Source organism: Haliotis rubra, unplaced genomic scaffold (genome assembly GCF_003918875.1).
Source record: "Haliotis rubra isolate DU_JTF1 unplaced genomic scaffold, ASM391887v1 Scf43, whole genome shotgun sequence".
Classification (NCBI taxonomy): Eukaryota; Metazoa; Mollusca; class Gastropoda; order Lepetellida; family Haliotidae; genus Haliotis; species Haliotis rubra.
This window is the reverse complement of record NW_025767113.1, coordinates 2,013,776-2,028,782: the sequence shown is the minus strand read 5'-3', so window position 1 is coordinate 2,028,782 and position 15,007 is coordinate 2,013,776. Positions and strand designations below refer to the sequence as shown.

The following is a 15,007-nucleotide window of genomic DNA, read 5'->3' as shown; positions in this document are numbered from 1 at the left end:
CATGTATTGTCATATCACACAACAGATGCAGTCAGTGTCATATAGACCAACAAAGAGTCACAGAACCACACACCCGTGTATTGTCATATCACACAACAGATGCAGTCAGTGACATATAAATCCAACACACAGTCACAGAACCACACATCCATGTATTGTCATATCGGACAACAGATGCAGTCAGTGCCATATAGATCCAACACAGTCACAGAGCCACACATCCATGTATTGTCATATCGGACAACAGATGCAGTCAGTGTCATATAGATCCAACACACAGTCACAGAACCACACACCTATGCATTGTCATATCGGACAACAGATGCAGTCAGTGTCTTATAGATCCAACACAGTCACAGAACCACACACCCATGCATTGTCATATCGATCAACAGATGCAGTCACTGTCATATGGAACCAACACAAAGTCACAAAGCCACACACACATGTATTGTCATATCGGACAACAGATGCAATCATTGTCATATAGATCCAAGACACAGACACAGAGCCACACACACATGTATTGTCATATCGGACAACAGATGCAGTCAGTGTCATATAGATCCAACACAGTCACAGAACCACACACCTATGTATTGTCATATCGGACAACAGATGCAGTCACTGTCATATAGATCCAACACACAGTCACAAACCACACACCCATGTACTGTCATGTCGATCAGCAGACGCAGTCAGTGTCATATAAATCCAACATACAGTCACAGAACCACACACTCATGTATTGTCATATCACACAACAGATGCAGTCAGTGGCATATAGATCCAAAACAGTCTCAGAGCCACACATCCATGTCTTGTCATATCGGACAACAGATGCAGTCACTGTCATATATATCCAACATACAGTCACAGAACCACACATCCATGTCTTGTCATATCGGACAACAGATGCAGTCAGTGTCTTATAGATCCAACATACAGTCACAGAACCACACATCCATGTCTTGTCATATCGGACAACAGATGCAGTCAGTGTCATATAGATCCAACATACAGTCGCAGAGCCACACACTAATGTATTGTCATATCGATCAGCAGATGCAGTCAGTGGCATATAAATCCAAGACACAGTCACAGAGCCACACACACATGTTTTGTCATATCGGACAACAGATGCAGTCAGTGTCATATAGATCCAACACAGTCACAGAAACACAAACCTATGTATTGTTATATCGGACAACAGATGCAGTCACTTTCATGTAGATCCAACACACAGTCACAAACCACACACCCATGTATTGTCACATCGATCAACAGATGCAGTCAGTGTCATATAGATTCAGCATACAATCACAGAACCACACACCCATGCATTGTCATATCGGACAACAGATGCAATCATTGTCATATAGATCCAACATACAGTCACAGAGCTACACACTCATGTATTGTCATATCACACAACAGATGCAGTCAGTGGCATATAGATCCAAAACAGTCTCAGAACCACACATCCATGTCTTGTCATATCGGACAACAGATGCAGTCAGTGTCATATAGATCCAACTAAGTCACAGAGCCACACACTCATGCATTGTCATATCACACAACAGATGCACTCAGTGTCATATAGATCCAACACACAGTCACAGAACCACACACCTATGCATTGTCATATCGGACAACAGATGCAGTCAGTGTCAGATAGATCCAACACAGTCACAGAACCACACTTATGTATTGTCATATCACACAACAGATGCAGTCAGTGTCATATATATCCAACTCACAGTCACAGAATCACACACTCATGTATTGTCATATTAATCAACATATGCAGTCAGTGTCATATAGACCCAACATACAGTCACAGAACCACACACCCATGTTTTGTAATATCGATCAACAGATGCAGTCAGTGTCATATAGATCGAACACACAGTCACAGAATCACACTCTCATGTATTGTCATATCACACAACAGATGCAGTCAGTGTCATATAAATCGAACACACAGTCACAGAGCCACACAATCATATATTGTCATATCGATCAACAGATGCAGTCAGTGTCATATACATCCAACATACAGTCACAGAACCACACACCTATCTATTGTCATATCGGACAACAGATGCAGTCACTGTCATATAGATCCAACACACAGTCACAGAATCACACAATCATGTATTGTCATATCAGACAACAGATGCAGTCAGTGTCATATAGATCCAACATACAGTCACAGAACCACACACCTATGTATTGTCATATCGGACAACAGATGCAGTCAGTTGTCATATAGATCCAACACACAGTCACAGAGCCACAATACTAATGCATGTATTGTCATATCCATCGGAGAACAGATGCAGTCAGTGTCATATAGATCCAACACAGTCACAGAACCACACACTTCATGTATTGTCATATCGGACAACAGATGCAGTCACTGTCATATAGATCCAACACACAGTCACAGAAACCACACACCCATGTATTGTCATATCATCAGCAGATGCAGTCGAGTGTCATATATAGATCCAACATACAGTCACAGAACCACACACTCATGTATTGTCATATCGGACAACAACAGATGCAGTCAGTGTCATATAGATCCAACATACAGTCTCAGAGCCACACATCCATGTATTGTCATATCGGACAACAGATGCAGTCACTGTCATATATATCCAACATACAGTCACAGAACCACACATCCATGTATTGTCATATCGGACAACAGATGCAGTCAGTGTCATATAGATCCAACATACAGTCACAGAACCACACATCTCATGTATTGTCATATCGGACAACAGATGCAGTCAGTGTCATATAGATCCAACATACAGTCGCAGAGCCACACACCCATGTATTGTCATATCGATCAGCAGATGCAGTCAGTGTCATATAAATCCAAGACACAGTCACAGAGCCACACACACATGTTTTGTCATATCGGACAACAGATGCAGTCAGTGTCATATAGATCCAACACAGTCACAGAACCACACAACTCCATGTATTGTCATATCGGACAACAGATGCAGTCAGTGTCATATAGATCCAACACACAGTCACAGAACCACACACCCATGTATTGTCATATCGATCAACAGATGCAGTCAGTGTCATATAGATTCAACATACAGTCACAGAACCACACACCCATGTATTGTCATATCGGATCAACAGATGCAGTCACTTTGTCATATAGATCCAACATACAGTCTCAGAGCTACACACTCATGTATTGTCATATCACACAACAGATGCAGTCAGTGTCATATAGATCCAACAACAGAACCTCAGAACCACACATCCATGTATTGTCATATCGGACAACAGATGCAGTCAGTGTCATATAGATCCAACTAACAGTCACAGAGCCACACACCCATGTATTGTCATATCACACAACAGATGCACTCAGTGTCATATAGATCCAACACACAGTCACAGAACCACACACCCATGCATTGTCATATCGGACAACAGATGCAGTCAGTGTCAGATAGATCCAACACAGTCACAGAAACACACTTATGTATTGTCATACCACACAACAGATGCAGTCAGTGTCATATATATCCAACATGCAGTCACAGAACCACACACCCATGTATTGTCATATTAATCAACATATGCAGTCACTGTCATATACGTCCAACATACAATCACAGAATCACATACCCATGTATTGTCATATCGACAAGAGATGCAGTCACTGTCATATAGATCCAACATACAGTCTCACAGATCCACACACCCATGTATTGTCATATCGGACAACAGATGCAGTCAGTGTCATATAGATCCAACAAACAGTCACAGAATCCACACACACTCATGTATTGTCATATTAATCAACATATGCAGTCAGTGTCATATAGACCCAACATACAGTCACAGAACCACACACCCATGTTTTGTAATATCGATCAACAGATGCAGTCAGTGTCATATAGATCGAACACACAGTCACAGAATCACACTCTCATGTATTGTCATATCACACAACAGATGCAGTCAGTGTCATATAAATCGAACACACAGTCACAGAGCCACACAATCATATATTGTCATATCGATCAACAGATGCAGTCAGTGTCATATACATCCAACATACAGTCACAGAACCACACACCTATCTATTGTCATATCGGACAACAGATGCAGTCACTGTCATATAGATCCAACACACAGTCACAGAATCACACAATCATGTATTGTCATATCAGACAACAGATGCAGTCACTGTCATATACGTCCAACATACAATCACAGAACCACACACCCATGTCTTGTCATATCGGACAACAGATGCAGTCAGTGTCATATAGATCCAACATACAGTCACAGAGCCACATAATCATGTATTGTCATATCACACAACAGATGCAGTCAGTGTCATAAAGATCCAACAGAGTCTCAGAGCCACACATCCATGTCCTGACAAATCGGACAACAGATGCAGTCAATTGTATATAGATCCAACACACAGTCACAAAGCCACACTCTCGTGTATTGTCATATCTATCAGCAGCTGCAGTCACTGTCATATAGATCCAACACACAGTCACAGAATCACACACTCATGTATTGTCATATCGGACAAGAGATGCAGTCTCTGTCATATAGATCCAACATACAGTCACAGAACCACACACCTATGTATTGTCATATCGGAGAACAGATGCAGTCAGTGTTATATAGATCCAACATACAATCACAGAACCACACACCTATGTATTGTCATATCGGACAACAGATGCAGTCAGTGTCATATAGATCCAACACACAGTCACAGAATCACACACTCATGTATTGTCATATCGGACAACAGATGCAGTCACTGTCATATACATCCAACATAAAATCACAGAACCACACACCCATGTTTTGTCATATCACACAACATATGCAGTCACTGTCATATAGATCCAACATACAGTCACAGAACCACACACCCATGTGTTGTCATATCGGACAACAGATGCAGTCACTGTCATATAGATCCAACACAGTCACAGAACCACACACTCATGTACTGTCATATCACACAACAGATGCAGTCAGTGTCTTATAGATCCAACATACAGTCACAGAACCACACACTCATGTATTGTCATATCGATCAATAGATGTAGTCAGTGTCATATAGATCCAACATACAGTCACAGAGCCACACACCCATGTATTGTCATATCGATCAGCTGATGCAGTCACTGTCATATACGTCGAACACACAGTCACAGAACCACACACCCATGTATTGTCATATCACACTACAGATGCAGTAAGTGTCATATAAATCCAACACACAGTCACAGAGCCACACACCTATGTATTGTGATATCACACAACAGATGCAGTCAGGGTTATATAGATCCAACACACAGTCACAGAACCACAGACTCATGTATTGTCATATCGATCAGCAGATGCAGTCACTGTCATATAGATCTAACATACAGTCACAGAACCACACACTCATGTATTGTCATGTCGGACAACAGATGCAGTCAGTGCCATATAGATCTAACAAACAGTCACAGAACCACACACCCATGTATTGTCATATCGGACAACAGATGCAGTCAGTGTCATATAGATCCAACACACAGTCACAGAACCACACACCCATGTATTGTCATATCGGACAACAGATGCAGTCAGTGTTATATAGATCCAACATACAGTCTCAGAGCCAAACACTCATGTATTGTCATATCACACAACAGATGCAGTCAGTGTCATATAGATCCAACATACAGTCTCAGAACCACACACCCATGTATTGTCATGTCGGACAACAGATGCAGTCAGTGTCATATAGATCCAACATACAGTCACAGAACCACACACCCATGTATTGTCATATCGATCATCAGATGCAGTCACTGTCATACAGATCCAACACAGTCTCAGAACCACACACCCATGTATTGTCATATCGGACAACAGATGCAGTCAGTGCCATATAGATCTCACAGAACCACACACCCATGTATTGTCATACAACAGATGCAGTCAGTGTCATATAGATCAACAGTCACAGAACCACACACCCATGTATTGTCATATCGATCATCAGATGCAGTCACTGTCATAGATCCAACACAGTCTCAGAACCACAACCCATGTATTGTCATATCGGACAACAGATGCAGTCAGTGCCATATAGATCACAAACAGTCACAGAACCACACACCCATGTCATGTCGGACAACAGATGCAGTCAGTATATAGATCGTCACAGAACCACACAAGAATATCGGAGAACAGATGCAGTCACTGTCATATAGATCCAACACAGTCTCAGAACCACACACCAATGTATTGTCATATCGATCAACAGATGCAGTCACTGTCATATAGATCCAACACAGTCTCAGAACCACACACCAATGTATTGTCATATCGGACAACATATGCAGTCAGTGTCATATAGATCCAACATATAGTCACAGAACCACACACCCATGTATTGTCATATCGGACAACAGATGCAGTCAGTGTTTTATAGATCCAACATACAGTCACAGAACCACACACCCATGTGTTTTCATATCAAACAACAGATGCAGTCACTGTCATATAGATCCAACATACAGTCACAGAACCACACACCCATGTATTGTCATATCGATCAGCAGATGCAGTCACTGTCATAAAGATCCAACATACAGTCTCAGAGCCAAACACTCATGTATTGTCATATCGATCAGCAGATGCAGTCACTGTCATATAGATCCAACACACAGTCACAGAATCACACACTCATGTATTGTTATATCGGACAAGAGATGCAGTCTCTGTCATATAGATCCAACATACAGTCACAGAACCACACACCTATGTATTGTCATATCGGAGAACAGATGCAGTCAGTGTTATATAGATACAACATACAATCACAGAACCACACACCTATGTATGTCATATCGTGCAGTGTTATATAGATACAACATACAATCACAGAACCACACACCTATGTATTGTCATATCGGACAACAGATGCAGTCAGTGTCATATAGATCCAACATACAGTCACAGAATCACACACCCATGTTTTGTCATATCGGACAACATATGCAGTCACTATCATATAGAACCACACACCCATGTTTTGTCATATCGGACAACATATGCAGTCACTGTCATATAGATCCAACATACAGTCACAGAACCACACACCCATGTTTTGTCATATCACACAACAGATGCAGTCAGTGTCTTATAGATCCAACATACAGTCACAGAACCACACACTCATGTATTGTCATATCGATCAATAGATGTAGTCAGTGTCATATAGATCCAACATACAGTCACAGAGCCACACACCCATGTATTGTCATATCGATCAGCTGATGCACTCAGTGTCATATACGTCGAACACACAGTCACAGAACCACACACCCATGTATTGTCATATCACACTACAGATGCAGTAAGTGTCATATAAATCCAACACACAGTCACAGAACCACACACCTATGTATTGTGATATCACACAACAGATGCAGTCAGGGTTATATAGATCCAACACACAGTCACAGAACCACACACCAATGTATTGTCATATCGATCAGCAGATGCAGTCACTGTCATATAGATCTAACATACAGTCACAGAACCACACACTCATGTATTGTCATGTCGGACAACAGATGCAGTCAGTGCCATATAGATCTAACAAACAGTCACAGAACCACACACCCATGTATTGTCATATCGGACAACAGATGCAGTCAGTGTCATATAGATCCAACACACAGTCACAGAACCACACACCCATGTATTGTCATGTCGGACAACAGATGCAGTCAGTGTTATATAGATTCAACATACAGTCTCAGAGCCAAACACTCATGTATTGTCATATCACACAACAGATGCAGTCACTGTCATATAGATCCAACATACAGTCTCAGAACCACACACCCATGTATTGTCATGTCGGACAACAGATGCAGTCAGTGTCATATAGATCCAACATACAGTCACAGAACCAGACACCCATGTATTGTCATATCGATCATCAGATGCAGTCACTGTCATATAGATCCAACACAGTCTCAGAACCACACACACGTGTATTGTCATATCGGACAACAGATGCAGTCAGTGCCATATAGATCTAACAAACAGTCACAGAACCACACACCCATGTCTTGTCATATCGGAGAACAGATGCAGTCACTGTCATATAGATCCAACACAGTCTCAGAACCACACACCAATGTATTGTCATATCGATCAACAGATGCAGTCACTGTCATATAGATCCAACACAGTCTCAGAACCACACACCAATGTATTGTCATATCGGACAACATATGCAGTCAGTGCCATATAGATCCAACATACAGTCACAGAACCACACACTCATGTATTGTCATATCGGACAACAGATGCAGTCAGTGTTTTATAGATCCAACATACAGTCACAGAACCACACACCCATGTGTTTTCATATCGAACAACAGATGCAGTCACTGTCATATAGATCCAACATACAGTCACAGAACCACACACCCATGTATTGTCATATCGATCAGCAGATGCAGTCACTGTCATATAGATCCAACATACAGTCACAGAGCCACACACCCATGTATTGTCATATCGATCAGCAGATGCAGTCACTGTCATATAGATCCAAGACACAGTCACAGAGCCACACACCCATGTATTGTCATATCGGACAACAGATGCAGTCAGTGCCATATAGATCCAACATACAGTCACAGAACCACACATCCATGTATTGTCATGTCGGACAACAGATGCAGTCAGTGTCATATAGATCCAACATACAGTCACAGAGCCACACACTCATGTATTGTCGCAGGTAGGATATAATTTTGTTAATGAGAATCACAGTCAACCACAAATACATGTTAAGAGGACCCGAGACACACTGTTATAGAGAACCACGTATATTGTCTACTGCGGGGACGAGAGGGAACGATGTCGTAGATGACCACCGACAATGTTAGTTACATGGGGGCCAGACATAGTTAGTGCCGTTACCTGGGGGACTAGACATAGTTAGTGCCGTTACATGGGTGACTAGACATAGTTAGTTCCGCTACCTGGGGGACCAGACATAGTTAGTGCCGTTACCTGGGGGACCAGACATACTTAGTGCCGTTACATGGGGGACCAGACATACTTAGTGCCGTTACCTGGGGGACTAGACATAGTTAGTGCCGTTACCTGGGGGACCAGACATAGCTAGTGCCAAGGAATGGTTAGAATATATGGATGGACAACGTGTCCGGTACAGTAGGACCGACGTTTCGGTGTGGGTTCTGACAGATATTTCAAGCAACCAATATGAGGAAGTGTTTTCACAATCATTGATTGGATTAGGGTTTCAATATAGTGGAGAAGCAAGTTAACTACACACAAATCTATCGCCAACGGTCCAAGATAATTCGCGATTGCGACTCATCATATTGTGAGAGAGTGAGTTTAGTTTTACGCCGCCCTCGGCAATATTCCAGCTATATGGCGGCGGTCTGTAAATAATCGAGTCTGGACCAGACAAGCCAGTGATCAACAGCATGAGCATCGATCTGCGCAATTGGGAACCAATGACATGTGTCAACCAAGTCAGCGAGCCTGACCACCGATCCCGTTAGTCGTCTCTTACGACAAGCATGGGTTACTGAAGATTCATTCTAACCCGGGTCTTCACGGGTCATAATATTGTGCCTTGGGCAGAGATGCTGTATGGATATGGCGAGGAATTAGTTTAAATGATACTGATATATAGTCGACAATTGTGTTGATGATTGGTGTCATCTCCCATTGGCCCATCTCCCAGTGACTGGCTGGACAATCGTGAGATCCCCGGAAACACTCCACTCTCCATTAAGTAACACACTTGACACAAGAGAGATGCTGGTCACATTACACATTCTACACTGTCAACAACACGCATCCTACCCAGATACCAACCTTAGCACGTATCTGGTCCCATATTGGTGAAGCTTGACAATAACCCGTGTATTGTAGAAAAGACCATCCCAACACACACAACACACACAACACGCACAAAATATAATACAAATTCAACATACACACAAGACACACAATACACAGACACACAACACAGCAAAAGACACTCACACCATGCACACAGCACGTGCTGCACACACACACACACACACACAACAAACGCACAAACACACAAACAAACAAACAAACACACACATAAACACACACACACACACACACACACACAAACACACACAAACGCACACCTCCTCAAACTATGTGTATTTAACTTTTAAGATAAGTTTGCATGTTTGATGGTATTTGATAGATATAGCAGTATAGGGGTATTTTGAATGGCAATCAGATAAATGTACACTGCAGCTTCCGTTTCCTGTATGGTACAATACTATCAGTCACACAGAAACTACACATTAAGGTATGTAGCACTTCGGCAAGGTACTGTCACGTGTTGATTCCCAGGTTGAAGCTGACAAGTTAACCGGGAATCAGGCCGGAAACAACTAAGCGTGAAACCAACACACAACTAAGAATTGTGCTGTGATTAAAACCTGCATCCTAGAATTAACTAATTTCACAATTCAGAACAAATTGTTACATTGCAGTATATATTAGAGGTAATATAATGCAATAGCAGTAAGTATATATATATGATGATAATATTCACCCCTCAGCAACAGTAAATCAACTTGAAATTAAGGACTAGGCAGAGAGTGACCAGGGGTACTTCCCTGAATACAGGCAGGTATTGTCTAAGGTAGGCAAAGCAGATTAGTTAATGTGGAACCATTTCGACACTACCGGTCCCAGAACCACCAACCACGTAGAGGGATGGCACTCCAGCTTCAACAAGCGTGGCGCAAGTCATCCCAACCTCTACATTGACCGAAATTATTCTTATGCAACTGAATGCTGGAGGTCGTGTCCCTCCTAAGAAGAAGAAATATAGAGCTCTTGACAACGCACTTGAATCAGCCAAACGCCAGCTTGTGAATGGACATATCAGTCGAGAGCAGTACCACGTTACTGTGTCTCATTATGTGGGACTGTGAATGGACATATCAGTCGAGAGCAGTACCACGTTACTGTGTCTCATTATGTGGTACTGTGAATAGACATATCGGTCGAGAGCAGTACCACGAAACTGTGTCTCATTATGTGGGACTGTGAATGGACATATCAGTCGAGAGCAGTACCACGTTACTGTGTCTCATTATGTGGGACTGTGACTGATTATGATGTGTTATTCTAAATGTTATTGTTATCTGTGCAAAAGTCGTTACTTCTCCTTTTTCTCCTGTTTTTCATAATATAATGTAACGATTATTGAATTATGTCAGTTGCTCTGCAAGAATAAAATGCCATATATTTGTCCATAATCGATCAGTCAGTGGATGATATTATGTCTATCGTAATATTGTTGGTCAGAATGCATGTTGTTTTCACATCTACATATTTCTTTTTTCATTTTCTTCAGTGATACATGTACCACCCCTTGTAAATTGTACATGGATATTTGATAGTTCCCCCATAGTTGAAACAACAACGGATTAGTTCAGCGGCCGTAACATGCCGGCATTCCGGAGTAAACCATCACCTTACAGTTTCCACTACACTCAATTAGAATCACATGCTCCCTGAGCGAGTACCGTGTGTAAACATCTGAAGAGTTAGAGACATGTGACAGTTGTGATTGGATGAAGTAATGTAAGATTTTTATGTTTTTTAACATCCACCCAGTAATTAAAGCTGACCACTGATCTATTGCTGTCATTTTTATCAACATGACTTATGCTTATGGTTCCACTACACTAAATCAGTATCGCTTGCTCACTGAGCCGGTCCGTATGTAAACAAGTCAAGAGAGACAGAGACATGTGACAGCTGTGATTGGGTGAAATAGTGTAAGATGTTTGTTTTTTAAAAGCACATCCAACCAGTAATTAAAACTGACCACAATTTTAAGTATTTAGTGCTGTCATTTTTATCACCATCACTTATGCTTATTGTGTGTACAGATAGTTTCCAGTAGGTGACATTTGGTGCGGAACTGGGGTTGATGTGTTCCGCTTCCTGTGCTCGCAAAACGAGCCGGACAAGTTGGCCAGATATTGTGTTTTAAGGTAGTTTAAAGGCCAGAGTGTACCCATGTGTACATGGAATGGCTGTTGATAGCCTGTCTATTTTAAAAAAATGATAAGGTTACTATAGAAGTCTATGGGAAAACATTTGGTGGTGTGTAACCTAATGTGTGTACAGATATTTCCCAGTAGGTGACATTTGGTGCGGAACTGGGGTTGATGTGTTCAGTTTCCTGTGCTCGGAATATTGGCAGGATAAGTTAGCCAGAATTTGTGTTTTTACTGTAGTTTCAAGGCCAGACTGTACCCATGTGTACATGGAATGGCTGTTGACAGCCTGGTTGATTTCTAAAACATAAAGCGTTACTAAACCTACACTATGCTGGTCTTCTTGTGGTCTGAGATGTAATGTGGGATTTATCTCCCCTTATACACCTTAACAAGATCTACAGATCTTTCTACTGTGTTCTCAGCGTCACTGGAGATGCCTATCGGGTTATAGCACAGTCTTCTACTCTGTCTAAATATAGCTTAAGTCTATACAGCACCACTGCCAATCACTGTACATCACATATAGAGTTTATTACAGCTGGCACATTCCTGTCAACAAGTAACTCTGACAGTTGTATGCTTCTCTCGAGGGTAATACGGTCTAATGTATGCCTTTTTGTAGCAATGTCAACCGAGCCAGTAGTTTCCAACGTATTTATGTTACCGCCATGTTGAATGTACAACATATCATTTTATTTTATTTTGAAGATGGATAAGCTCGCTACCGACGAAATGACATGTAAACAAAATGGCGTCAGCCTCTCCACTGGATTTTTAAAATCAGTGAATCATATTCTGACAAGCTTAAAACCTCTATGAAATGGTTAATTATTGTTAAGATGAGTGTGCAAACGATTCAATGTTTTAAACTAGTATAAACAAAGCAATGAACGTCGGTAAAATAAATGTGTACATAATAAACTCAGAAACAGCTCATCGAACGGTTTTCGAACTCCATGCACTGCATGCGTCATATTATGACGTCATACGATTGTTAGCGATACAGCTTCTCTTCGGGGAGTTTGGCGGTTACCGTGGCAGCGGGTAATATATTTTCCAGCTGTCACCCTCCTGGGAGCTCGAGGGGTGACAGGGAAACTTGCTAAAGCGTCATTGACCAATGAAATTAAATTATTTTACACGGAGGTGAGATAAATACCAATTCCAACTTAAAAACTGATTTCTGATTTCAATGTATATCTTTGGCGTTTATGATGCGCAATCGCAGGAGCGTCGTGCAACATGTTTATATGTTTAAATTTTAAACATGTTTCAAACACAGAGTTTGATATGTAGCGTGTTTCTATGGACAAATGTGACGTTGCATCTTTACGTTATAATGAGCGATTGACGTCATAGTTGTGACATGTGCTGCAGAACAATTCCAGACTTTTCTTATCTTGAGGAGTGACCAGTTGATGTACGGTAACCACGTGACTGTTTTGCATGCTTTCATTCGGTTATTTGTTTCAGACAGACTGAAAACCTGCGTGAGATAATTCAGAGTTTCCTTTCGTTTAAAGACTGTTGTCGAATATTGCGCAATGCAGGTCTTCAACCCCCTCAAAACACTTGATTTAACCAAATCTGCTTAAATCAACATAAAATGACGGTTCGAGGATATTGCACACATAACTATCTATACGATGTTTAGAACGATTCCATTCTTGAAGATATCGTACAGATTAACAAATACCATGTTTATGTGAACGTTACTGACAAAATTGACGACTTCCGGTATAACCGTGTTTGATTTTATACCATTCCTTGATAATTGTATTGGATATAGCATAGTGGATACTGCACTTTAAATAATAGAAGCTCACGCTGCCATAGTCAGCTGACAACGGGCGGATCAGAGACCAGGTATACCACCTGCATGAAGTAATGTCAGAGAGTCTTACCTCGTTTGAAACATGACAGTGAGGGAATGCACAACAGCAGTACAACAACGTACAGACGTACAGACGCCATCTTGCTTAATGGCGGCTCATCCAACTTAGCAATGATACCACTCTGACCACGTTTAAAGTGGCATTACCCTTTAATTGTCAATACACACTGAGACTGAACTTGATTGGAACACGGGGTGTCAATCCGTGTGTTCCCATCCTATGAAGAGTAACTTTAACATGACTGAGTGTTCTTGTGTGACTCGTCCCTCTCCTCCAGAGGAGGGTCGACATCCGGGCGCCTGAAGCATTGTACACAGGACAGATGGAGCGGGGTAACACCGCCAGAACAATCACATCGTACAATTATTAATACATACTTTGGGGTTGTCAGACAGATAGACTGGCCCTTAGTAGGTATATGTAACACATAAAGCATCGCAATTTAACATAGTGGAAATGAACTTCGCTCGGTTGTCATTAGTGTTGATTCACATCAACGACTTGGGGGGAAGTCAGTTATATTAATGATCATTGTGAAATCAAGTCCGGGGAGACAGCGTATATGAGTGTTAGTAGTTCAAGTGCGAGTGTGTCTGCGTGCGTGTGTTTGTGTTTGTGTGCTTGTGTCTGTGCTATTTGTGGTATTTGAAACGTTATCTATTCCTCTGCTCACTCCATCTAGGTTATATTCGAGCACTGTTGTGTATGGTTTGGTTTTGTACGAATCGAACCGTCTCTGAATATATCCTCAAAAATGCAAATACATACACATGAACAAAAGTATCGCAACATTCCATGTTTCTCATAGTATCAATATATTACCATTAACAGCGGCAACGCATATCTTACCAGACCTTAGTATCAATATAGATTGACTCTCAAGGAAGATTTAAATGTCAAACTGTATTTTATTCATGGAAGCAAACATTGCAAAATATGTAGTTCTGATAACTATGGTCGCATGACGTTAAC

General features: G+C 41.4%; 1 protein-coding gene across 2 annotated transcripts in view; it reads right to left on the bottom strand.

Moving 5' to 3' along the window:
• LOC124288972 (prolow-density lipoprotein receptor-related protein 1-like) overlaps nucleotides 1-14,234 on the bottom strand; it is a 32,298-nt gene extending 18,064 nt beyond the window's left edge. For both annotated transcript variants that reach the window (XM_046725571.1, XM_046725572.1), the window contains exon 1: nucleotides 14,045-14,234. In XM_046725571.1, coding sequence (XP_046581527.1) covers nucleotides 14,045-14,114 — 70 coding nt within the window. In that variant the 5' untranslated portion in view covers nucleotides 14,115-14,234. The remainder of the gene's footprint in view (nucleotides 1-14,044) is intronic.
• Between the last annotated feature and the right edge of the window lie 773 nt (nucleotides 14,235-15,007).